The sequence below is a fragment of the Otolemur garnettii genome, unplaced genomic scaffold (genome assembly GCF_000181295.1).
Source record: "Otolemur garnettii isolate 467f Iridium unplaced genomic scaffold, OtoGar3 scaffold00073, whole genome shotgun sequence".
Lineage (NCBI taxonomy): Eukaryota > Metazoa > Chordata > Mammalia > Primates > Galagidae > Otolemur > Otolemur garnettii.
In genome coordinates, this window is record NW_003852468.1 from 3,390,629 (window position 1) to 3,417,892 (window position 27,264).

Here is a 27,264-nt window from a genome sequence, read left to right on the forward strand (position 1 = left end):
TTGTGATACTTTAAATCAATATTGTCTCATCTTTGCTGTGTAATAATAGAGGAAATGGTAAACTGGGTATATAAAAACAGAACAGAAAATTCATAAATTGTTTATATAGGGTGGACATAAAGCTCGTGTGCAATGTAAAATAGTTGTAACTTTAGACTGTACATGAACTTTATGTCCACCCTTAAGAGTGTGTGTTTTAACAGGTTTTGTTTTAAAATTATGTTTGACTGAAACGAATTTTTTAAAATGTGTTTTAAAATGTAAAAAATCTTAATGTGGGGATTTAAGGATATGTTTTAAAATGTGGGGAAATTAAGATTGAACTGATTAAAAAGTCATGTGCATTTATGAATAATCTGCATTTGTCTAGGCCATCAATCCGTTTATTTCCTCTTTATTTCAATCTAAAATAAGAGTCTCATCTTCTCATCATTGTAACTGCAGCCTGTCTCTTACAGCCCTGAGTGCATTGTTGGAGCTAAAACAATTGTTTTTAAGTTGATTCTGATATATCAGCTAAGACCCCCATTCCCAGCCTCTGCACTGAGTTTAGCTTATATTTCTTTTGAATAAAATGGAAATGTTCTTGATTTTATTTTGTCTTTTAGGAGTATCACATGCAAGGAATGAAGCTGTCAGCAAGTTCGGATCTTTTTCTGCCACCTTGGAAAATGGAATCTGCCTCTCAATAAGTTACTATGGATCAAGTGGAATGGCACCAGGTGAAAAAACACAGGAGAAAGAGAAAGGATAAGGGTGCCTGCCCCGGGGCTGGCGTGCGCTGCCTTTGCTGAATTGACTTGTCAATTAACGTGTTCTGATTTAATGCTGCTCATAGTTTTTCCTGCAGGGTAGGAATATAAGGAGTGTGTGTGTATAAATCTTTTATACATAGCAAATAATGCTTTAACATTGTAGACAGCATTTATCATTAATCTTACATAATCACATATATTTGTAAGATCATATGTATATTATAAACGTATAAATGAAAATTTGATAATTAAGTCCACAAACTCAGCCTAGAAAAAGTGCTATATACCTCATTGCTGAGTATCACTGGGTCACCTTCGAAGTGCTCCCCTTGAGAAGCTTTGAACCAAGGCCAGCACCTAGTCTACCCTTCAAAGCAACTTTGAATCTCTTTTTCTGGAATGACCATCATCGTATAAGCTCTGACAATTTAAGTTCACACCGGCAGTACTGAACAGACAGCTGGGTAATATTTCATAGCCTTGGTATATTATTGTCTCACAGCTGTGTTCATGTCAGCCTGTGGAGGTGTCTTGCTGAGTGGTGTTCATAATTGTTGTTGCGTGTTTTTGTGTGTTGTATGATGACAGCTCTGATGGCCATTCCGGAAAAACAGTTCCAAAACTGCTTTGAAAGATGGACTAGGAGCTGCATCAAAGCATAGCTTCCCAAGGGAGCACTTCAAAGGTGACCACAGTGACATTCAGCAATGAGGTATGTAGCACTTCTTCTAGGATGAGTTCAGGAACTTAACTGTCAGACGTGTGTGTGCATACACATGTATATGTACACACAGAAATGCACATGGTGTGTGTGTATATACACACTAGCTCATAAAAACAAGCCTTTTAGTTGGTGCCAAAGAAAACACGATCTGCCAAGGAGTCCTTCCAGTTTTCGACAGCATAGTACTTACATGAATTCTGTGACTGTGGAGTCATCATCATTCACCTTGCTTCAGTCATTCGTCTTAAAGGACCCACTTTCTGAACATATTAAAGGATTTTTCGGCCCCACTCACAATAAACAAATAACTTCAACTGGAAGCTATTTCCTTGAAAACTGCAAAATAGTATGTCTCTTTAACAAGAACCAATTAGGAAATCTGTGGGCTCCCATGCTTTTAAATGTGTTGTGTTAATCACAACACATTTTTTAAAAGGCATCACAAAACCAAAAGATAACCCCTCCAATTATCTACCTTACTATGTAATTTCTTTTTCTCAGAGACAGGTTCTCATGGATCATTATAATCTTGTTTCTTACCTTCTGTTAAACATCCTGGTACTCTAATGATTTAGTGAGTCTGTTAGATTTGCTAGTATTTTTACTCTATTTGGAGTTTTATATTTTGATTTTTTATTTAATTTGTTTTTAAACAAGCACTTGGAGAAGTCATTTGTTGCCTAACAAATTAAGTATGAAAAACTATTATTACCATACAGTTCCTAAAATTTCTACCTCTTCTGAATATAGGTTATCATTATTTTATATTAAGATATTCATACCCCACTTCTATCAATTCTGTTGGTCCTATTTCCTAAGTGATTTCTTTATACTGAATGTTTCAGTTAATATGTAATTAACTGAAAAACCTGTTACATTAAAAACAGGTGTTCCTAATTTCAGGTTATATGCACACAAGTACAATATTAGATAATGTTAATAGTATAGATAATAAGTAATGTTTTACTTCTTGCATATTAAAAAATAAGTTGAAGGCATGAGTCTATAAAAATATATGTGTATTTTAAATTACTAAAGGATATAAGTATTATTGATATTTAAGAACTTTATCTGCTAATAGCTAAATAGATTTCTATTAATTTCTCACCCTTTAACTGTATATACTCAGTTAAGCATAGTGAAACACCCTTTTAAACCAAAAAAGGGATAATATAGCTAATTGAATCCAAAAAAGTACAAAGAAACCAAACCAAATTATTGAACTCTGCCTTGTATTTTATTGCTCAGAGGAATATTTCATTCTTGCTCCCTACTACCGTTCAGATGGCCTACTGAATATACCTAGAATTCAAGAGCCTTAATCAAGGCCCAACCTCAAGTTTATGTCTTTCTCTACCCAAACTCTGCATGACAACTGACCTGGTCTATTTTCCCTTAGAGCATCATGCCATCCTACTTAGTCCTTGTTAAATATCAGAATACTATGGGGGTACAAATGTTTTGGTTACATGACTTGCTTTTGTGCAGTTTGAGTCAAAGTTGTAAGTGTGCCCACCACCCAGAGGGTGTACATATGAGCATATACTACATTTTGTCAATCCACCCATGTATTGATGGGCACTTGGGTTGATTCCACATCTTTGTGATATAAATTGTGCTGAAATAAACATTCACGCGCAGGAGTCTTTTTGATAAAATCACCTTTTTTTTCCTTTGGTTAAGTATCCAGTAGTGGGATTACTGTATCAAATGGAAGAATAATAGGTCTACTTTTATTTCTTTGAGGTGTCATCATATGACTTTCTGTAGAAGTTTTACTGCTTATTCTTTTTGTCCCTTTTGGCCCCTTGAATGAGCTATGCCTTCTCTTTTACCTGTCCATTTGTTCATGCCATGACACTGCTCAGAATATTTTCTCCTGCCACACATGCTGGCCCTTTCAACAATTGAATTTCCTCCCATCCGTCAGGCCTCAGCTTAGAGGTTACTTGTTCTGAGAAATGCATCCCAGAGCAAGTGGAGGTAGCACATGACCAGATCTTTGGCGGTGAGAGGGAATTGCCTAAGCAAAAAAAAAAAAAGAAAGAAAGAAAGAAAGAAAGGAATCCTAGATCCTAGGAACAGTATGTGTAAAACTTAGTCACATAACAGCAAGGAAAGGTTTTTCCATTTATGGCCACAGTAGATTGTACTGTGGCATTTTGCCATAGATGTCCCTCTTCTGTGTTCCTGTGCCATTCTACACTTCCCCATCACAGAGGTAACACACAACATTGTACCTGAGGGCTTCCCACACTAAAGTGTACTTTCCTTGTCTGTCTAATCCATTGTTGGCTATCCACTTCATGACATGTAACAATAGGTTCATAAAAAATATTTACTGAATGTTACTGAGGAAATGGATACGGATGGAGGGAGGAGTTCCCAGATACCTGAAACTGAATGCTATTCACTTGCTTATCTACTGTACTTCCAATGGGCCAGGTAACTTGCTGGCCCTGAGCCACTGAGACAAATAAAACCATAGTGCATATATCCAAAGAACTCACTGTCTAATGGGAAAGAAAAACATGTAAATAGAGTGATAATTGTCATGATGCTAGAAATTCCATGTACAGAGAGCATTGTGAACAATTATAAAATACTTCAGAGAGAAAATGTAGCATTTGAGATAGGACTTTAGAAATGAGTGGGGTATATCCAGACCCAGAAACAAGGAAAGGGAATTCTAGACAATAAAAACCATTTGTATAAATATACACTTGTGTTAAATATGCCATCTTTATGGAAAGGTGAAGCCTTCAGTGTGGCTGGAGTGGAGGTAGGAGGTGAGAATGTGAGTGTGAAGAGTGTACATGCCCTCCATGGGCAGTGGTGGCAGGGGTGAGAAGAGACAGGATCACATCTTATTTTAGGAACATAAGGTTAGTGATATTTTAGAAAGTGCATGGACGTGGTGGTGTTGGGGGTGCCATGATATCAGTTAGGAAATTGTTGCAGAAAACCCAGCAAGCAATAAGGGGAACTGAGTGTAGGTAATGGGAACAGATAGGAGAGGCGTGATTGGGGAGATTGTTCCAAAGACGTGGTGACGGTCTGGGTGTGCAGGATGAGTTAAAGGAGAAAATGGTCTGGATGTCTAACTTAGGAAACAAAGTACATGATTGGTCAAGGCATTAACCAAGATTGAGTAGATAAAAGGGGCTATCTGCTTGGGAAGGAAAGACTAAATTGAGTTAGGACTGTCTCTAGTACCACAGCCTGGAGATGCCTAGGGGTAGTTAGAAATAATGATCTGGAACTGAAAAGGAAACTCATGCCCTGGGATGTAAATTTTGGAGTCAGTAGCATGAAGATGACAATTGGAGCCCCAGTAGTGAATGAGAACATAAAGGTCTACTGAGAGTGTAATGTGCTCAGCCCTGTCTGTGTGTCACAGTCATGGCAGTGTTTCACAGATGTCAATGGCTGTTCCTATTCTCTGGAGAGTGAGTCAGTAGGTCAAGGTCAGGCCTCGACACTTTTTTGTTTAATTCCATGAGTAATTATTACAAGCAGCCATGATTGAACATAAAAAACCCTGGGACCTAAAGAGGAACAGCTAGTAAGTGAGACTGAAGGAAAAATTAAGCAGAGAGATAAGGGACACAAGGAATGTTTTTCTGAAACCCAGAGGAAAATAAAATTCAAGACATCTAGATGTTCTGGAGCTCCCCACATAGTCCTCACATCAGCTTTCCTCTAGAATTCTGACAATCCTTTAAAACACAGAAAAAAAGATCTTCCACAAAAAACAAAAAATTTCTTTTTCTTTTTATCATCTTATCCAGAAATAATCTATTTCTTTTTGGGAACTTTTTGTTTGTACTAGTTTATTATATTCTCACATTAAGTCCTTACATTGAGTTATGTGAGTACAGATCTTATTATGTAGACGATTTTGATTCCAGAAGGATCTTTACTTTTTTTTCATTATTTTCTGCTGCTCAAAACATTTCGTATATAAGAGCTTCTCAAATATTTCTCAAATAAGTGAAGAGATGGTCACTTCCCCATCATTAAGGAGTTTACAGTGTAGAGGGGACATCAGGAACACGTGAAATGACTAAATGAAGCACATCGAAGTGTCAGGCACCTCAAATTTTCTAAACTACAATCCTGATTTTCAAATTAACCACATTACCCCTGAAATCTATCTAATTTATAATATTTAGCAAGGTAAAAAATTGTTGCCAACTTGAATCAAGTTTTTGAGAAGTAAAAACTCAAATATGTAAAAACTCAAAACTAAATATGCTTATTTAACAAGCATATCACATATGGAAGTAGAATGTACTTAGTTTTCCCTTTTTCTGTTTATAGAAGAGAAAGACCCTGATTTAGAACCGATGTTGAACATTCCTTCCGCACTCACTCCAACAGCAGTTCCTGCTGTAGTGAGTATCCCGCAAAGCAAAGCAAAGGGGAAACCAAAAGGCAAAGAAAAACCCAAAGAATCCCTTAAAGAAGAGGAACACCCAAAAGAAGAGGAGAAGAAGGTAAATAAACCACACCGTGATTCTCAAATTCTGCTTCTGCCTCCATGTTACTTTTTTTAAGACAATGGCTTATGTCAACAGTGTTATTACAGTATGCACCTTTTATTGTGCAGATTCATTAGCATGCCTTGTCATTTCAACCTGAAATGACACAAAAATTGGATTTCCACTCCAGGAGATAAATGTTGCCATACACAAATTGTCTGGGGTCATTCATTCTCAGCTCAGAAAAACTTTGTTCGACCTTCTCCCCACCCTCATGGTGTTCTTTGCTTTGGATTAGTCAAGTTTCTACCATTCCTTATTTCTAATACTTTATTTAGCTCCAATAAGATAAATAACAGTTGAAGGATAAAGACCTGTGATTAGGCCAGGTGGTGGCTCACACCAACAATCAGTCCTAGCTTTCAGAGAGGCTGCGGTGGGAGGGTTGCTTGAGCTCAGTCCTTGGAGACCTCCCCTAAAAATATCAAATTTAACTGGGTGTTGTGGTGAGTGCCTGTAGTCCCGACTACTTTGGAGCCTGAGGAAGGAGGATCACTTGAACCCAGGACTTTGAGGTTGCTGAGAGCTAAGCTGATGTCACAGCACTCTACTCTACTCAGGGCAGCAGAGTAAGACTCTGTCTCAAAAAAAAAAAAAAAAAAAATCTGTGGTTGAACAATAGAAACAGTTCCACTTAGTAGATACTGATGTGCAAAGAATCCAGAAATACTAGGAGATACCCCACCCTGCCAGTCAAAGAGTAGTCTACTTTCTACCCCCAACTTTTCATCATGGATGATGCACACACATACACACAGGCTTTGACTCTAAACATGTTCCCAATAGAACACAGACCACGTGAGTGTTGTATTGGGCTGACTATTGATATCAAAGTTTAAAAAAGTGAGAGCTCTCTAAAACAGAAGCAATAAGGAATTCGCTGGTAAAACTTGACTCTTGGTATTTACTAGTAAAAGCGCAATGTACAGATACTAACTTTTTTTTTTGAGACAGTCTCTCTCTGTTGCCCTTGAGTTGAGTGCCATGGCATCATTGTAACTCATAGCAACCTCAAACTCCTAGGCTCAAGCTATCCTAATGCCTCAAGATTGCTGAGTAGCTAGGACTATAGGTGACCTCCACCAAAATGCCAGGCTACTTTTAATAGAGACAGGGTCTGGCTCTTGCTCAGGCTGGTCTGGAACTCATGATCTTAAGCAATTCACCCATCTCAGCCTCCCCTAGAGCTAGGATTACAGGAGTGAGCCACTGTACTAGGCTGATACCAACTTACTAAAGAAAAAATATTTTAAAAAGTGCTCAAGAACCTGGATTTCAGACTCTGGCCCTTTAAAAGTTATAAGGTTTAAATGTCACTTTGCCTCTGCACCACATTTATGTGGTTATACTAGATGAGATTTCTCATGCCAGGCCACTTGACCCTTGTTAAGTAAAAAACGTTCCTGTATTGAACTGAATGACTCCAGGTAATTCACTTAGAATCAGTTTGGCCAAAAGCAACCTGATAAGCCAATCAGTTCATCTAACATTTTTTAGAATTGCTGATAATGGAAGCCTCAGGGATGATTACTGGTTTTGTATGTAATGCCAGATTTAACATAGCAGATTTGCAAATTTGAGCAATTTTGTTGATTTTATAGAACTGTATAAACTTTTTTTCTTAATTTGAACTCTTGTTTTTAATTCATATGTAGCTCATTAGTCTTATATTTTACTCTGTGAGTGACAAAGAAAAGGCAGAATAAATGATCAAAAGCAGAAGACTAGATATAATAAACTAAAGATCAAGCAGCAGAGTTTCAGAATGATTTTGGTGACTAACAAAAGGGAACCGAAAAACTGAAATGATTACTAGTTTAGAATTGTTTGAAAGCTACCAAGTAACTTTCATTCTTGAGCACACTAAATAACCAAACAAGGTATTAAGCCATGGCTGATATGAAATTTTAATGTAGATACCTAAATCCTCATTAATTTATAGATAACTTCTAGTTATCTTTTATTTTCTTTTATTGACTTTACTTGTTACAAAAGCAATGCATGATCATTACAGAAAAATAAGGACAAATATCCCACTAGCATAATATCACTAAGCACAAAAACTGTAAGAATTATACCAAAAAGGCAGTGGGGAAGTTGGTGTCCCACATACTCTGCCTGTCTTTGTTTGGGCTGCTGTAACAAAATACCTTAGACAGGTGAGTTGTTGCTATAACAAAATCCCTTAGGCTGGGTGATTTCTAAACAATAGGAATGTTATTGCTCACTGTTCTAGTGGCTGTGAAGTCTAAGATTATCAAGATATCAGCAGATTTGGTGTCTGGTGAGAACCTGTTCCTCATGTATGTGGCAATTTCAATGTGTCCTCAATGGTGAAAAGGGACAAGAACAATCTCTGCAAATTTTTCCAGAAGAGCACTAATCCCATTCATGAGGACAGAGTCCTCACAACTTTCCCACTTCCCGAGGGGCTTAGCTCCCAGTGCTACCACATGGGGTATCAGGTGCCAAAATCAGTGCTCTGGGAACACCAACATAGAAACCTTACACATACAAACCTTACACATACAAACCAGGGAGTTTTGAAGCCTCCTTCAAGCACCAATTCCTCCACCAATCCTTTCCCAGTTATTCCTATTTGCTCTGATATCTCCCTTTTCTGAGAACACATACCAACTATTTGATCCTGTCACTTAGTGGACTCACCCTTCCATGTGCCTTTCTCCATGTGCAATATTAACTGCACAAGGACAGAGACACATGTGTCCTCCCAGCTCTGCACAGGCCTCATTCTAAGCACTCAGCAAGTCCTCGATTAGTCAAAGTAAGTAATAGCTCATTTGGGAAATGAAAGTAATTATTCATATGCTCAATTATTTGCAGGAGGAAGTAGAACCAGAGCCTGTTATACAAGAGGCCGTTTCTGTTCCCACCTTCCAGAGCCTGAATGTGTCGTGCCCCAGTGGGCTCCTGTTGACTTTCATTGGCCAAGAGCCTCCAGGTGAATGCTAGCTGGGGTGGGGTAGGGAAGCAGAGGGCACAGAGTCATATTCAAAACAGTTAAATCGCCATTGAAAACCATATTTTTTTCTTACCAGTCAAACATACTTCTTGTCGATAATGAACGGTGGGCTATTTTCAAATTTCGAGCACTTACTGTGGCCAAGTACTTAATATGTTTGCCAAAATACAAATATTATGAGCGGAGGTACTAAGAACTCCATTTTAAAGACTGAAGAAGTTGAGGCTTCAAGTGGTTCAGTAATTTAACCAAGGTTACTTAATCCCCAAGTGGCAGAGCTGAAATGCTGTTTGTTCTTGGTCCAGTTTTGGCAAAGCCACTGCTCATAATGACCCTTGGGTGGTCCTGCATTCTCTCCTCTACAGAGGCCACTGGCACAGCACTTGGCTGGTCTATAGAAAGCAAAGGACAGTGAGCACAATATAGATGAGACAAGGCAGGTCAAGTGGAGTAAGGAGAAGGGGCAGGTGCTGGGAGCTTGTTTGGTAGATACAACTTGTGTTGCTTCACTGATGAATATACCAAAGGCCCTGACTTACCCACAGTGGAGTATATATCAGTGTAACAAAACTCATACCCCCTGAATACATACAAATAAATACTGGATAGAAAAACTGAAATAAAATACATGAATAAAACATATGAATCAAGAAATCCAGTCTTCATTTCCATGTATCATTAAATAATTTTATAGTCTATTGTCTCTGCTGGTTCTGTAAATGGCTCCTTACCTGTTTAGTAGAATAAATAAATGTAAGTAGGTCCCCTTTAATTTACCTGATGGGTCATCTACATTTATATGGAGACCCACTGTTTCAGAAGAAGCAAACACGAACTTGGACTTCAGTTCAAGTTCAAATCTGGCTCTGGCACAGACTAACAATGGGCCCTTTCAAGTTACTTACTGCCTCTGTACTGTGTTTTCTCATCTGATAAATGTTAGATAGTATTGGCGGATTTTGATTTTTTTTCCACAACCTAATATCCTCTTTAGTATAATTCCTTTATGCACACATTTCAAAGTGTATTTATTGAAGAAAAAGACTATGCCTTTTTAAAGTAATTCAATGTTTTATTTACTTGCCAGCCAAAAACATAGAAATAGAACATTATCTAAATTTTGCTCTTCATGAGGCTTTCTGAATTAAGAATAAAACCTGGGACTCCTGTTCTATTCACAAGGATCCCTAGTGATTAAGGCTTCCTGTGGTAGGGCTCATGGCAGAGGAGGCTAAGTGTCTTTCAAACTCTCAGATGCTGTGAGTGTAGTGAGAGAGATGTCGTTTCAGATTCAAGAATGCATTTTTGTTTGCCTATTTGCTCAACCCTGTTATCAAACCCCAGATCAACACCTCTCGACTGTCTTTTCTATTAGTTTCATTATCTACCCTGATATTTTCTCTTTCTGTCAAGGTAGACTACTTGGACTGAAACACATCATATGTTTAAAATCTTTTATATATTATGAATATCCTTATTCAAGTATGAAAATAATTGCAACACAAATACCAAAGTAACAGTATCTTAACCGGGACAGCCTTAAACATAAGGAGAGAAGGTTACCACCAAACTTATGTCCTTTCCTGGGTGATTTTGGAATTAATAGAAAAACCTCTTTTAACCTAGAGCATACTGTTCAAACGTTACTGATTGTTTGCAGGAGTGGGGGTTGTGTGTGTCTGTGTGTGTTTGGTTGTGGTAGTGGTGGTTGTATGTATAGTACAAGAAAATGATTCAAATGCCAGCTCTGCCACTTTTGTGACCTTAGAGAAATTATACCCTCTCCAAGCCTCCATTTTGCCACCTGAAAACTTTGGAAAAGGAAAATGCCTGTTTTAAAAGGTGGTTGAGGTGGAATGAAGAAGATATATGTAAAGCATTTAGCATATAGAAATATCTCAATAAATGTTTATTATTTTGTCATACCCTTCTGTGATTTAAAGGGTATCATGAAAGACCCTCATTGAAAAATTGTTTCCTACCAGCCTGATAAGGTTCTTTAAATGCCATCATTATGTGTTAATTCTTTTGTGTTAGGATTTTGACCCCAATAAACCATGTTATAAATTAAGAGGAAATTATTCAGCTGGTAGAAACTGAGTAGGTATTATATGCAAGAATTTCTCCATAATTATGTTCTTTTAGGAGTAGCTTATTAGGTGCTTTTCTCCTGATTGCTAGCTAAAAGTAAAACACTGAGAGAAATCTGGATTTTGTTAGAGATGAGGTTATGTTAACTTTAAAAGGTGATGGAAGATTTAGGAAGGGCAAGCCTGGATGAATGATTTTCCCAGGGCTCCAGGGTACCAGGCAAAACCACAGCAGCGTCGTGTATCCAGGGTTAGTGGTGGGGGGTAACTAGTAACTAAGGCAGCAAAACTCTGCTTCATTCACAGTGAGATGTCCTGGACTTCCTTAGAGAAAATCACGTATACATGGAGAAAGTTCTGCCATGTATTACAGATGACCTTGCTGACTATATTTGAATGTAAAAAGGTCAGCAAAGAACCAGTGTTCCAGGCCCATCAGTCATGATGTGAAAACTGCCCCATGATTTGTATGCAGACAAAAGAAAGAAAATAAGTCAGAAGATAAAATCCCAGCCCCAAGCATTTCCTAGTCACAGTAAAGCTTTATTCACTTATTTTTTTAAGGTCAGTGCATAGTGAATGAGAAACCCACCTGGGACATCATGGTCCGTCAGAGCTACCCCCAGAGGGTGAAGCATTATGAGTTCTATAAAGCAGTGATGCCACCAGTGGAGCAGGAGGCTTCCAGGGTTATCACTAGCCAAGGCACTGTTATCAAAAACATGCTGGATGGATCTACACAGGTAAAAGAATGTGTTAGATAAATTACTCTTAAGTAAATGACAACTAGGCTATGGGTAGCGAATAGTACTGTAGCAGAGGTAGCAGGGAAGAGGAGCAACTCACTTGAAAAAGAAATGACAAGTGAAGAAGTGTAAAATTTTAAATGACAGATGAATAATAATGTAGTTCCAGGAAAAAAAACACCACCTAGGAAAAACAGTATACAAATAAACTTGTCGTTCGTATGTGTGATCTAAGATTACAGATCAAACACAATGTTTTCCTCCTCTCCCTCTCAATAAATTTTAAAAATATAGAAAAAAATATATAGTCAAATACTTAATTCATAATTATACTGGAAGACAACAAACCATATCATCAATAATAGATTATAATATTTTGAGATTCCTAAAAATTTCAAGTCAGATGGGTTTAGACTGATGGAAAAACAAAAGCAATATCTGAAACATGTACAAGAGGAAAACTTGCAGCAAAATTGAAAGTCAAAATGGGAGTCCGAATACAGACATTTTGCAGATGGAGCTCTGGGCTCGGAAAATCAGAATCATCTGGGTAATTCCCCAAATAACTAACTAGTCTCTGGGGATGTGGACCAGAAATCATAAAAAACCAGAAGCCAAATGCCCTGCTCCATGATCACAGGAGAGAAGCTCCTACAACCAGACACTGCACCACCAAGAAATGAAGAGGGATTCTCAGTGAGAAATAGGACCATTCATCTAAGAATCATCAACCCCGGTGCGGAAGCAACCCCATGAAAATATAGAGCACAATTCACAACATTAAAGACCTAGCACCTAAAAATAAAAATAAGTACTTAAAAAATTAAAAGTGAGTAAAAGTAATACAAGCAAAGACTTGAGAGGTTAGCTGTCTATAAAATATAATAATTTTTTTTAAGTTTCTGAGGAAAAAAATCAAGACTTCTTAGAAGCTAAAAATAATTTTGAAAGATCAAGGGGTGAGAGAGAGTGGATTATGAATGAGAGAGAAGTTAAGGGACATAGAAAAGGAATCTATATGATAGAATTTCCAGAAGAAAATAGTAAGTATGAGGGGGGAAATAATCATAATAATATAAGAAATCAACATAATATAAGAATTTTCCCAGAGTTAAAAAAAAAAGTTCATCTAGTCCTCATCTTAAACATTGTTATTATTGTTAAATTTTAAGCCTTTTTGATTTTGTGAAGGCAAAAAGTGGAAACCTAGTAAACACATGTATATGTAAAAATAAAAAATAAATAAATAAATTCAAATTAAACAGGGTAACACATCCTAATCAGAACCGATACCAAGTATCTTTAAAATATCATCTAAATATGCCTCTGTGTGATTTTAGGACTGTGTCATAAACAATCCCAAAAGCTTCCCTAAGGAAACAAGTTACTTAGAATTAGACCCAGAAAAACATTTGACCTTTCATTAGCAAACTGATGATGGTCCTTGCCATGTTGATCGGGAGTGTATAAACCCTAATACTACAAAGATGTTATCTATGGAACCCAGAGACCCTATCCACATTAGGTTGATATTAACAGAAACTACACACTTCAACATGTGATAAAATTTTAATTGTAATCATTGGAAAAATTGAAATCAAGTATATAATTTCCCAATTGCATAGGGAAAGGATGAAGAATGGGAAAAAATAAAGGGAATAAAGGGAAAAAAAAAATTCAAACCAATCTAAGAAAAGACAGGAAACGAAAAGAAAAGAAACAAAACAGAAGGTAAACATAAAATATAAAAACGTATTGTTGTGCTGGTGATGAAGCTATTGTGTGTGATCTCCCAAACTGCTGTTCTGTAATATGCTCTGTGATGCTAAGTCTGGGGGTCTGCAGACAGCATTTCTTCTTTGCACTATTTTGAAGCTATTTCAGCTTGACACATAGAATTAACCAACCCCATCCTTGTTCCTGAGAATTCTGGAAACTTTTGTTTTTCCTTCAGATTCTCTTTGCAAATGGTACTGTGAGCAGTAGTCCCAATTCACGTTTTATATATCCTCCTCCTGAACTCTCACCAAGCCCTTTTAGTGGAGATTTGACGGACTCAGTTTCTCAGCAAAAATCAGAAACAGCACCGTCTGAGAATGCCATCCCAAAGAAAGGTAACAATTGAAGTCACTAGAATTATAATGGATTTAATAAAGTCTTCAAGTGCTTAATGTATATTCAGTATCATTATTATGCCTTTTACCTTTCTATGACTATATTCAGTTGTATTCATATACATACAAATGAATTTTCATTGCAATCACAGAATTACATACTGTTTCATGAACTTTTTTTCTCTCAGTAATAGATAATGAATATTTTCCTATGTCATTATATATTCCTACACAAGGTTAGCTGTAATATCTGGACTGCTCTTTTAGTGCTGTTTGAGCAGATCAATGAGGTCAAAATTCTGAACAGGCACCTCTATGATTCTCTTGACTTTTTCCTCATAGTTTCAAGGTGTCTGAGCTCCAGACTTACCCTCATATAGCAAATGACAAAGCAGAAAGGCACGAGGGTAAACGTGACAGCTTTCTTTCAAGTGTCTCTTTTTACTGGGGAGGAAAATGTTTCCCTTATTCCCCAGCAGACCTAATTCTCTCATTGATTAGACCTAGCTGGTGACCAAGGCCTGGAAAACGGTTATTTGGTATTTTTGGCATCTTTCTCAGGGGAAGGGCACTATTATTAGGGAAAAGAGAGGGTAGATGACAGAGGGCAATGAACAGTGGGTGTCATAATCTAAACGACCAGATCACTGTCCTGAGAGGCATTTCTGATTTCCCTACCACTGGCACAGTATGAAAATGTCTCCTTCCTCATACCCTCACCAATACTTTTTATCATTCTTTTAATCTTGTTCAATTGGGTAGATAATGAGTGTCTCTTACTATTATGTTAATTTGCATTTCTTTGCTTACTGGTGAAGTTAAATATTTGAGGATGTTTACTGAAGATGTTGTATTCTGTAATTTCCCATTACGCCTTTCATCAAGTTTACTATTATGGTGGTTATCGTTATCACATTAATTTGCAAGAGACCTTCATATATTAGGGATGTGGATTTGTGTTATCAGGAACAATTCTGAATAGTTTAAATATTAAGTCAGCTAATCCTCCGTGAAGTTCATATTTTAATAATCTCCAATTTACAGAGAAGTAAATGACACACAGAGAAGTAACTTTTTTGAGGTCTCCCAGCTAGCAAGTAGTAGAGGTGGGATTTGAGCCTAGACTTCCTAAATTATATTACTCTCATGCCTTATAAATCTTTCCTAATTTTTCATTGGCCTTTAATGATCTGAAACCAATATGTAATCCTTATTTCTTCCAATTTCACACATCTCTCCATAGTTTCTGGTAATTTTCTATGGAGGCAGACTTAACTCCTTTTCTGCTAACTCAAAATTTAGTAAAACAGATTTTCCTTTGTTAGTAGCAAAGGTGCCTGGTGGGAGAAGGAAATGAAAGGGCCCCTGTAGCTTTCCGTGCTTCTTCTCAGAGGTTCCCACCTTTGTTGGACTTGATGGGAGACTGGTCTGTGTAGCCACTTCTCTAAGAGCCTGGCCTGATTTCAGAGGATTTTCTCAGGTGTGTCCCGAATTTCTTCTGTTTCTTTTCTTTTCTTTTTTTTTTTTTTTTTTTTTGAGACAGAGTCTCACTATATTGTCATTGGCCTCAGTAGAGAGCTGTGGTGTCACAGCTCACAGCAACCTCAAACTCTCAGGCTTAAGCGATTCTCTTGCCTCAGCCTCCCAAGTAACTGGGACTACAGGTTCCCGCCGCAACACCCAGCTATTTTTTTGTTGCAGTTGTCTGTCATTGTTGTTTAGCTGTCCCCAGGCCAGGTTGAACCCACCAGCCTCAATGTGGCTGGCACCATAACCTCTGAGCTACAGGCACCAAGCAGTGTCCCAGATTTCTTCATAGCTCTTTCTTCTAAGATGATACACTCAGTTTTTGAAAAATTAACAGGCGATTTTTGGAGAAAGTTTAGGTTTACATTAAAAATTGAGTGAAAGTACAGAGCATTCCCATACACTTTGTCTCTTCTGCAGAGAGTTCCCATATACTCCAACTATTCCCCACTCATGGTTTCCTCCATTATTAACATCTTGCTTTGCTGTGGGACATTTTTTACCATCAACGAACCAATCATGACACATTGTTATCAACTAAAGCCCATCCTTGTACAACTCTTAGTGTTGTACATTATGTGAATTTTAACAAAAGCATAGTATCATGAATCTACACTATCTCATGTATCATACAGGATAATGAGTGTATCTTATTATTATGTTAATTTGCATTTCACTACCCTAAAAATGCTTGTACTTCACCTATTCACCCTTCTCCTCCTTCTTCCTGAACCACGCACCCTTCACTCCCTGGACTTGTGGCACCACTGACCTCCTTACAGTCCCCATGGCTCTCTCTCTTTTCCAGAATACCATGTACTTAGAAGCATGTAGTATGTGGCCTTTGTAGACCACTGTCTTTTATTTAGTAATATACAGGGTGTCTATAAAGTTCATTTAAAATTGCACACAAACTTTATGGACACCTTGTACATTTAATATTCCCTCATATTTTTTTTGTGGCTTACTAGCCCATTTCTTTTTATCACAGAGTATTTCCTCCTGGAATAAAATTTCATAGATAATATTCATCAAATTTTTTTTCTTATCACACCATGAAGAAGTTCTTCTTACTGTGAGCTTCAGCCATTTTTCTGAAATCATTCCTCAAGATTGTTGCAATTCTTTGGATAATTTTCAAAATTCTGAAACAATTTATTTTGCTATTTTTTTTCAATGTCCTCCTGGTTTTTCTTGAGGAGCTGATTTTCTCTTGTTCTTACTTGCTGTTCCAGAAGTGCTTCTCACATTTTACAAGGAAGATTTAGTTAATTTTATTATTTTTCAATTTTAAATATTATCTAATTTCCCTTATAACTTTTTCTTTGACCTTTGAATTGTTTTAACATGTTCCTAGATTTTAAATCTATGATGGGTTTCTAATTGGTGTTTATAATTGATTTTTAATTAATTTGTTTTTTAAGTCCTATTCTTGAATGGAGCACATACCTTGTCTTTATTTGATACAGCATTCCTTTAAATTTTTTTTTTTTTTTTTTTTTTTTTTTTAGAGACAGAGTCTCAGTATGTGGCCCTTGGTAGAGTGCCATGGAGTCACAGCTCACAGGATATTCGTCACATTCTTCAAATCTCTAGCACAGTTCTGCAAACTTTTCCATAAAGGCAACATAGTAAATATTTTAGACTTTGCTGAGCCTTATAATCTCCACTCCAACTGCCTTGGAACATAAAAGTAGACACAGACAATGCATAATTAAGCCTAAATCTCTGTTGATTTTCAGTAAGTCTTTATGTACACTAGAAACTGAATTTCTTATAATTTTCATATGTCATAAAATATTAATCTTCTTTTGATTTTTTAAAGCTATATAGAAACCATAGAGGAAGTATTGCTTCACAGACTATGCAAGTAGCCAGCAGGCCTTATTTCCCACAGGCCAGAATTTGCCAATGCCTATTCTATATCCTTAGAGATTTGTTTAATCTACTGTATTAATTTACTCAGTAGAAGTATGTTCAAATTTCCTAGAAGGGTAGAATAGAACTTCATTGTTGCTCCTTATAATTTAATCTTTATTTCTTTTTTTGTGAAATAAATTTTTTTTTATAATTATGTCAGATTTTTCTTCATGTACTTTGATTTTAGACATAACTTGGGAATTATTATATCTTTATGGTAAATTTATCCTTTCAATATTATGCAGTGACTTATTCTAGGATTTCTTTTTTGCTCTAATGTCTATTTTGCTTTATGATCATAGCTATATAAGCCATTGTTTAATACATTACCAGTATAACTTTTTTCTATACTTTCATTTCATTTTCTGTGGTTTACATTTAAATGTTTCTTGTAAACAGCATATAAATGGATATTTTTAAAATTCTATTTGTAAATTTTTTGTCTTTAGACATTCTAGTCCATTTATTATATAACTGATATTTTCTGAAAATATCTTTATTTTGTTCTTATTCTTGAAAGATAATTTTACTGGGTTTAGAATTCTAGATTAACAGGCATTTATCTCAGTAGATTGATAATAATCCTTTGTGCTCTTCTAGTTTCCAATGTTGCTGTTTAAAAGTTGGCTGTCAGTCTAATTGTTGTCATTCTGAAGATAATCTAAGTACCTTTAAAATATCCTCTGGGATTTTTTTATTACAATTTCAATGTGATTTGACTGGGTATGGATTTATTTTTCTTTTTACTTACCTAAATGGTAACACATCGGGTTTCTTGAATTTGTAGATTACTATCTTTTATTGATTCTGGAAATTTCTCAATAATTACATCTTCAAATATTGTTTCTGAGCTACTTCTTTCTCCTCTTCTTCTATAACTCCAATTAAACCTTATGGGCTTTTATTGCTCATATTGCTCTCTTTTATTGCTTATATTGCTTTGGCTCTCTGAGCTTCATTTTAAACAATTACTTTTAGTCTATCTTTCAGTTCTCTTTTAAACTGTGTTTTATCTCTTGTTAACCTGCATGTTTTTTTTAAATTTCATTATTACATTTTTTTTTATATCTAATACTTCTCTTTGTTTTTCAATTTGCCTTCTCTTTATTCAAATTTTTGGCCCTTTTTTACTTCTGGAATTGTGTTGAGTTAACATTTTGTATTCTGTGTCTTATAATCCCAATATCTAAAATACTGTAGGTCTAATTCCACTCTTTCTTGTTTCTTCCAGCTCTCCCTTGATTGAAATGCTTTGCTGTGTTGTGTCTTTGGTTCTTTATGGCTATGAGATGATTATTACTTTTTCTTATTACTTTGACTCTAAATTGTTGGGGCTGGTATAAAGGTATATTTCTTTATAAAATATTTTGGTTTCAGAAAGGATTTTAGTAGATGGTAGGGGAACCACTAGATTTGAATCATGTCAAATTATTAATGTAATTTATAGTATTGCCACTCAAGTGCTGTAAATTTCCTTTTCAAAGCTGTAAAAGGATCTGCTTATGGTGATTCAACCTCAAAGTACTTTTTTACCCTCTTTGCTCAGCACCAAGTTTAACACAGGAAACTTTTCTAACAATCTTAGGGTAGAGAAGGAAAAGGCATAGTTTATTTTAGTCAATATTTCACCCTTTGTCAAAGGATGTAGCCCTACATGAAGGCTGTGTTAACCAGTTTGATGGAAGTATTTCAGATTGTGTGTGAAAACCCCACACTGTACCCCAGAAGTGCATTAATGTACATAGTTACCATTCAATTAAAAAAAAAAAAGAATGTAGTCCTTTGGGGTCACAGATTTTTGGAGGGCTCATATACATGTAGATAGATAGATAATACATATCACATATGCATATGTATTTATATATGTATGTATGTATACACACATACATTTATATGTATATATATATAGAGAGAGAGAGAGACAGAAAGCTCAAACTCCTGGGTTCAAGTGATCCTCCTACCTCAGCCTCCCAAGTAGCTGGGACTACAGGTGTTTAACACAACACCTAGGTAATTTTTCTATTTTTAATAGAGATGGGGTCTAACTCTTGTTCAGACTGGTCTCAAACTCATGAGCTGATGCCTCAGCCTCCCAGTGTGCTAGGATTACAAGTGTGAGCTACTGTGCCAGGCTGAGAGAACTCTCATATTAAAGTGTGAGCTACTGTGCCAGGCTGAGAGAACTCTCACATTAAACTCCCTTTCCAGCTTGAGTAGGTTCTAGTTTTCATTTCTCCCTACATCCCACAATGCTGAGAAAACAAGTACTCAAAACTCACCCAATTTGACAAAGACCCACAGGGAAAAAGCCAAATTCAGTGTAATTTTTACTTCTTTGTGTTTCCACATGCACTTAGTCCTTAGCTTGTGTTGACTTTGTGTATGCTTGCCAGCTCATAGACACTTTCAAGAAGATTGATTAAGAGATGTTTCCATTAAGTTTAGTTATTTTCCCGGGAATTCTTGGTATCTAGTCTGTGATATTGTTGATTCTTTCCTCTTGCCTTTGGGCTGATCTTTGCCCAGTTGTCTATATTTTATTGACCGATACATGTAACAATGGAAGATAGCAGTTAATATTTCAGAATGTGCATGTGATCCCTTCTTCCTCTCGTTTTTCTGCCTTCCATACTCATCCTCAGCTTTCTATGTGCAAATTTGTCTCCCAATCTGCTTCAGTACCAAAATTGCACTTGTTTATATTTACTACAATCTCTAATATCAAGTACTTTGAAACTTCCTAACTATTCTTCCTGATTTTATTGATATCAGTTGTGCATATTCTGGCCCAAAACATCTAACTCATCTTCAGACTGTCTCACCATCCCTCTTAAAACTCTTTAATTACTAAACATCACCTATAAGAAAAAAATCCAAGGCCTTTCACATATTGCAAATGCCACTCAGTTGAATTACTATTTCTCCAGGCTCTTCTCTCAACCAAAATATGCTTGAAATTTATTCTCTGGTCACATTGGCCTGCTAGCATTTGTCTGTACATAGCATGGTATTCCTCACCCTGTGCCATGTATTGTGTCCCCCTGTGCTAGAATGCCCTTTCCGTAGCTCACTTATTTCAAACAAACAAATAAGAAAAGAAGGACAAGACAGAGGGAGAGTAGGAAATGAAAGAAAGTAGAAGAAAAAATAATTCCAAAAGTAATTTCTAGCATTTTAGAAGATCATCTCTGTACCTATTCTACAAGTGGCACCATTTTCACTCTGCCAATATTTACATGTGTACATAGGTAAAAATTAAATCTTAGAGCAATGGAAAGGCTTCAATTGATGCGTAAGTTTTCTTTGATTCTTCTCATTAGTTGAGTCATCATTATTTAAGCTAAGATTCAGCCCTAATGCACATTTCATGGTTTGAATCTGGAAACTCAAAGTACTAGAGGTTATACCTGCTGGTTCCTTGGATCCAAGGTCAAAGAAAGCTGTTTCCTATTATGACTGACAACATGACAAAATCAGGAGAATCAAGAATAAAAAGTCTAGTAAATGCTGGGGTCCAATTAGCCCAAAGAGTGTGAAGGTTTGACTGCTATATAGGAGAAAATGTAGTGCTTAAAAAGCAGAAAACCCAAAATCTGGGACATAAGGAGAAAAATCAAGACTTAGAAGAGTGCAGAAATTACCAGCAACAGCTTTTGTGACACAACTGGCGAACTGTCTGGGTCTGGGCATGCTGGGGGAAGGTGGTGAGAATCCAGCCAAGATCCAAGGGTCACAACTAAGATACACACAACCTGATTGTTTCCCTGTTAAGAAATAATAGATTAGATGAATAGCCTTAGATTGTCCACACCACGCTGTCTGAGGTAGTTTATTATCCCGAAACTTAATGAATGCTAGATATAACTGATAGAATAGTTAAAACGTTGTATCTGATTTTATTTGAACTTCACAGGAAAAGGTCACAAAAACCAGTCAACAGGGGCACATAAGAGTGAAATTCATGAGCCTCCACCAGAGACAGTCCACACGCCTGTGGAAGTTCACACAGGCTCCTGGTTTACAACTACACCTAAAGGAAATCGGATTGGCACCAAAGGATTAGAAAGAATAGCAGGCTTGGCCCCGTTTTTATCCTTTGAGGCCACAGATCCTATCACTGGAACGGTATGGTAAACTATTATATACTGAAAATTTTTCTAAATCCTTGAAATTCTGAAGCAGCACATAGAGGGAGCCTGAAACAATAAATATCTAATGAATATTTGTTGAGTAATGGATAGATGGATGGATGAATGGGTCTTCCTCCCCCAAACTAAAAATATTATGTGGTAGATTGGACAAACATGGAGTATCACAAAATACTACATTTTTTTATGGGGAGGTGGGACAACTTGTTCAGAATGATGCCTAATTTTTGAAATGAGAGGCAGGTCAGAAATTTACTAGACCACTTTTAAGATATGTATCATTAAGAAAGAACATGTCATCCTTAACAACACATATAAGGAGGCCACGTGCTTCTTTATGTTGAATGTGTCTGTCTACACGTCTTCTCTTCTGGAGTGGGAGCTATGCCCTAGTCCATCTACAGTCAGGGATAGAAATTTGTCCATGATCCTTGATTTTGAGGAACTTCTGGTCTATTCAGGGAGGTAATGCATGTTCATATCAAGTAACTCAAGAATTCAACATCACAGAGCAACTGTACAAAAGAATTTATTTATAGTATAGCAATAAGTGACAAATTGGCAGTACAGAAAAGAAAATGGTTTTGTTTATGATATAAAACTAAAACTCCTGGGTTGAACAATCGCACCTTCTGTATGCCAGCCGCCTTAAACAGTTTTATGACCCAAATCTCATTTGGTCCTCATGCCGGTGTACATCATCACACAGATGAGGAAATGGAGCCTCAGCAAGTTGAGTAATGTGGTCAAGAGAATACAGCCAGGGAGTGCTGGAGCCGGGATTAGAACCTGTGGTTGGTGACTAAGCAGGCTTCTCCCTGTCTTCAGCTTCTCCTCTAAAATCCTATGTGGAGCTTTTAGGACCCTCTAAATCTAAACAAAACAAAGGATTTCCTAGCTGCCTTATCTCTGGTCTCTGGACTTCTACCCCTGTTTACAACTATAACTACAATTATATGCTACTGGTAAAAAGAAAAAAATGCCTGCTTGCCAGTGAGATGAGGTCTGTTATCCAACCAAATCTTTTCCTTTCACCTTCAGCCTACTTCAGCAACAATTTCATAATCTCTTACTCAGTTCCTAGTTGTCTTTTCTATAAGACTTAAAATGCATATTATCTAAGAAAGTTGAGCATTTTTATTTGTTATTATTTAATTACTTCAAATAACTTCTTTTAATTCATCTCATGAGGTTTATTATTTGGCTTCATAGGCAAATTTGATTAACACTTTTTTAATTTCCCTTATTAATTCCTGCCACCATTTAAAAAGCATGCACCACCATCTAAGAGCCTGGACTGAAGTGTGAATTAAGCACTAAAAGCCTAACAATAATAGCAATAATAATGATGATATTTACTGAGCTTTCACTGTGTGCCAGGCCCTGTTCGCTGAGCTTCCCATGTACAAACTCATTCAATTCTCACAGCCAACTGTTGTTGTTTCCCTTCTATAGATGAGGCAACTAAGCTACAGAGAGGTTAATTAATTTGCCCAAGATCACACAGTAAATGGTATGGTCAAGATGTAGGTCCCAATTTGCATTCTAGACCCCACATACTTATACTTAATAGTTATACCCACAGGGCCAAGAAACTGACATGATTGTATGAAACAAAATTGAAAATGGATGTTGTTTTCTTTACAACCCCTGACATGAAGTATCACATTTTAAAGGAGTGAGCACAGCCCTTGTGGTGAGGCAGATCTGGGTTTGAGCCCCAGCCACAGTTCCTCCTGGATACATGACTTTGGGCAAGTTTCTAGTGGGGGTTTCCTTACTCATAAGCTGGAGATAATTAACGCGGACCTGGCACCATTGGGGATTGAGAAACATTCTTGTTACTATGTTGTCACCACCACTAAGAATAACAATTCTTATCTCACCCTGTGGTGACCAGTAGTGTTAGGAAATGTCTGAATAATTCTTTTTATTTGTTTGTTTGTTTGTTTTTGAGACCAAGTCTCATTCTGTCACCCCGTGGCATCATAGCTCACAGCAACCTCAGACTCCTAAGCTCCAGGAAGCCTCTTGTTGCCTCAGCCTCCTGAGTAGCTGGGACTACAGGTGCCCACCACAATGCCCAGCTAGTTTTTCTATTTTTAGTAGAGATGGGGTCTCCTTGTTCAAACTCTTGAGCTCAAGTAATCCACTCATCTTGGATTACTTGAGTGTCTTAGACTCTCAACCACCACCTCAAATAGCGGTATTTCTCAGTATGCATTCCTGGCTGAGACAATAAGAACCTAAAATACAGGGTATTCTAAAAGTCATCTCTAACATTTAAACGAAGGTACTTTTAGCTACAATTTCCCATTTTCCTTAAGTATGATGACTGTGGGAACATCCTGTAATGATCAACCTACATTTCTTTCTTAAATAGTGGTTCCCTCCTGCCTTAAAGAGGTAAGAAGGTAATTATCCTCTGTTCACAATAGCCCCAGACTATTTGAGTCAAAAAAAAAAGTTCACAAACCCATCCTCACATGCATGCAGACTCTTCAGTGAAACATCCTGTTCTTATAAGGTAGTATATCCACATTTAGAAAATGTCAGAGATTAAGATATGCACATAGTTGCAGGCTGGGCTCTACAGAAGCAAACGCTGAGGTGGAGGTTGGAGTGCAGGATCTTTATTAAGCACACCAGCTGGGAAAGGAAGGGAGAGCAGGCAGCCAGGAATGGGCAGGGTGGAGCTGAACTGCGGTGCAAACACTGCAAAGCCACAGTCAACCGCTGGGGAGATCAGGAGCAAGTCTGCCTGCACCATTGTCCCAAATCTGGTAGAAGTTTTAAATTCTAATAAATTTAGATGCAGCTACTAGAGGAGGATGCAAGGGGCATTCTGGAGCTGAGTTAGACTCTAGAAGAGCTAAAAGCTGGGAGCTGGTGGCTAATTGCATCTCACCGTGGGAAGCAAGTCCTGTGTTGAAGGGGAACTGGCCGTATTCCTCCATGTGCATCACACACAAACCCATGCACACCGCTGCAATTTGAAAGCTTCACTAGCGCCTTTGTCTGTTCATGTGGCTATAACAAAGTCCCTTAGCCTGGCTATAAACAGAAATGTATTTCTCCCAGCACTGGAGGATGGAAACCCCACAGCAGTGCCAGCGCGGTCTCATCTGGTCAGCACCCTCTTTCAAGTTCCAGACTGCCAAGTTCTCGTTTTATCCTCACATGGAAAAGAGAATGAGAGAGCTCTTGGGAGGTCTTCTAAAAGGGCACTAATTCTATTCATGACCTCTTTCCTTATGACCTAATGACCTCCCACAGGCCCCATCTCCCAATACCATCACCTTGGGTGGTAGGATTTCAACATATAAATTTTGGACAGACTCAAACATTCAGTTCACAGCAGTGTGTCAGTGACTTGGCTACAGTAGACAAGGGACTGAGGGTCCTTTCAGGGTGAAGAACTTGCCAGGACTAGCCGACTGTCTGTGTGATTCCTACTCTAATTCATATATTTAAAACTCTTTGGTAGTGTTTTGGCCCCTTACCACAATGGCTGAAATTCTTATCATGTCTTACAGCCCTCCCCAACTTCTCTCCTCGCCTCCTAGCTTGTCTCCCCCACCTTCCCCTCCTGGGGTCCCGTGTCTAGCTCATGCTTCACTCATGTTGCAACTCTGCACCAACTCACCAAATTTGATCTCAGTATCAGTTCCTCAGACAGGAAGTCGAACAGGTCAGAACCCTCACTAGAGGCACCAGTGACCTCTCAAACGTCCGCTTCAGTAACTTCTTTAGTAACTCTTCTCCTTCTGGTCTATAACCCCCACAGAATGGGAATTAAACTTGACTTTTGTCAGCACTGCGTCTCTATCACCTATCACTGTACACAACACACAGTCAGCACTGTATAGATTTGTGTTCAGTTGGATTGCACTGGAATAGGCCTGGAACATGCTGGGCTGACCAAGTGGCCATGCTTTGTCTTTCTGTCTTGGGTGATACAGCTATCTTTCTTCTTGGACCATCTATCTGTTTTTCACACTCATACTCTCTGCCCAAATGAAAGGTATTCCAGGTTAAAAATAGCAGAACACAATAGACTTTCATCTACAGTACATTTACCGAGTTTTAGAGAAGCACAGAAGACAGAGAATACAAGATCAACACAGCAGCCTCAGCCAACTGAGGGGCCCAGTGGCAACGTGTGTACACAGCTTGGTTGTGCCCCTCATGTAGGCGTGTCTGGCACACAAGCACATGCGTCTATGGATCAACTTGACACAGAGAAGCTGAGCCCTCTGTCTCCCACCAGTCCTCAAGTGCAGTTCTGATGACATGAGGTCTGATACCTGCAAGCCACCTTGCAGCTCAGCTCATCCAGGTCAGCTGCAGAGCTCACGTGTCACCCACAACAACCCACTGCCATCATATCTTAGTGTCCTAGTTTCCAGGCAAACAGAGCCTATGTTCATTTTCTGGGTCAACCAAATCCATCTGTTAACTCTTCATTCACAAATATGCCTTTACTTGTTGAATAACTTTAAGCAACGTTTCTTCTATAAAATGAGGGGCCCACTGCTGGCCTGCCAGGGTTGTTGTAAAGGTTAGATCAGGCAGATGGGATAAAACTTTCACTTGTAAATCAGTAACCAGGATTTTGATGGTGCCCTCTTTGTGTTCAGTGGGTATAAAAATGAGCGTTCTTGGGATTAACCCCTGCCCCTCTGATTACCTCCACCTTTGCACGTTCAGGTCATGACCACTCGAGAAGACAAAGTGGTTATTGTCGAAAAGACAGATGGCACTCGCATAGTGGACCACGCCGATGGCACCAGAATTACAACCTTTTATCAGGTTTATGAAGATCGTATTGTTCCCCCAGGTGATCAAGAAACAAGTAAGTTATATTCTTCAAGTAACTAATTGCTAAACACACACATGAGAAGAATAATTTTTTTTAGAAGAATAATTTTTTCATGAAGTCAGCCAACCAAAGAACATTCACGTAGCCCAAAGCAGGACCTATAAGAAACTTTTAATATTATTATCAGCAACTTGCTGATTAACTTTTTTAATTTAATTTTTTAATTGATAAATAAAAGTTACATATTTTTATCGGGAACAAGAGGAAGCTCTGTGGAATGACTCAGTCAAGCTAAGCAGCATATGCACTGCCTCACACACATATTTACTGGGAATAATGCTCAAAATCTATTCTCTTGGCGATTTTCAGAACACAATATATGGTTATTTATGATAGTCACTATGTTGTGCAATAGATCTCTTGGATTTGTTCCTCTTCCCTAATGGATTTTTTGTGCCCTATGACCAACATCTACCCCCCCCACCCTCCACTGCCCCGGCAGCCCCTGGCAGCCACCATTCTACTCTCTACCTCTATGAATTCAATTTTTTTAGGTCCCACATGAATGAGATCATGCAGTATTTGTCCTTGTGTGCTTGGCTTTTCTCAGTTACCATAATGTCTTCCAGGTTAACCCATATTGCAGCAAATGACAGGATTTCCTTCCTTTTTAAGGCTGAATAATACTGTGCTGCGTAGACGTGCCGCATTTTCTTTATCCATTCTTCCACGGAAGGACGCTTAGATTGATTCCACATCTTGGCTGTTGTTGATAATGCTGCACTGAGTAGGGGACGCATTGGGACTTTTCGTTATGATCTTTGTCCTTAGCAGAGATGACACTGAGCTGCACTGAGTAGGGGATGCATTGGGACTTTTCGTTATGATCTT

General features: G+C 37.8%; 1 protein-coding gene across 1 annotated transcript in view; it reads left to right on the forward strand.

Moving 5' to 3' along the window:
• SPAG17 (sperm associated antigen 17) overlaps positions 1–27,264 on the forward strand; it is a 248,348-nt gene that overhangs the window by 172,340 nt on the left and 48,744 nt on the right. The window contains exons 24-30 of the mRNA XM_012807634.1: positions 609–722; positions 5,803–5,978; positions 8,868–8,985; positions 11,661–11,839; positions 13,797–13,956; positions 21,317–21,528; positions 26,262–26,406. Coding sequence (XP_012663088.1) covers positions 609–722; positions 5,803–5,978; positions 8,868–8,985; positions 11,661–11,839; positions 13,797–13,956; positions 21,317–21,528; positions 26,262–26,406 — 1,104 coding nt within the window. The remainder of the gene's footprint in view (positions 1–608; positions 723–5,802; positions 5,979–8,867; positions 8,986–11,660; positions 11,840–13,796; positions 13,957–21,316; positions 21,529–26,261; positions 26,407–27,264) is intronic.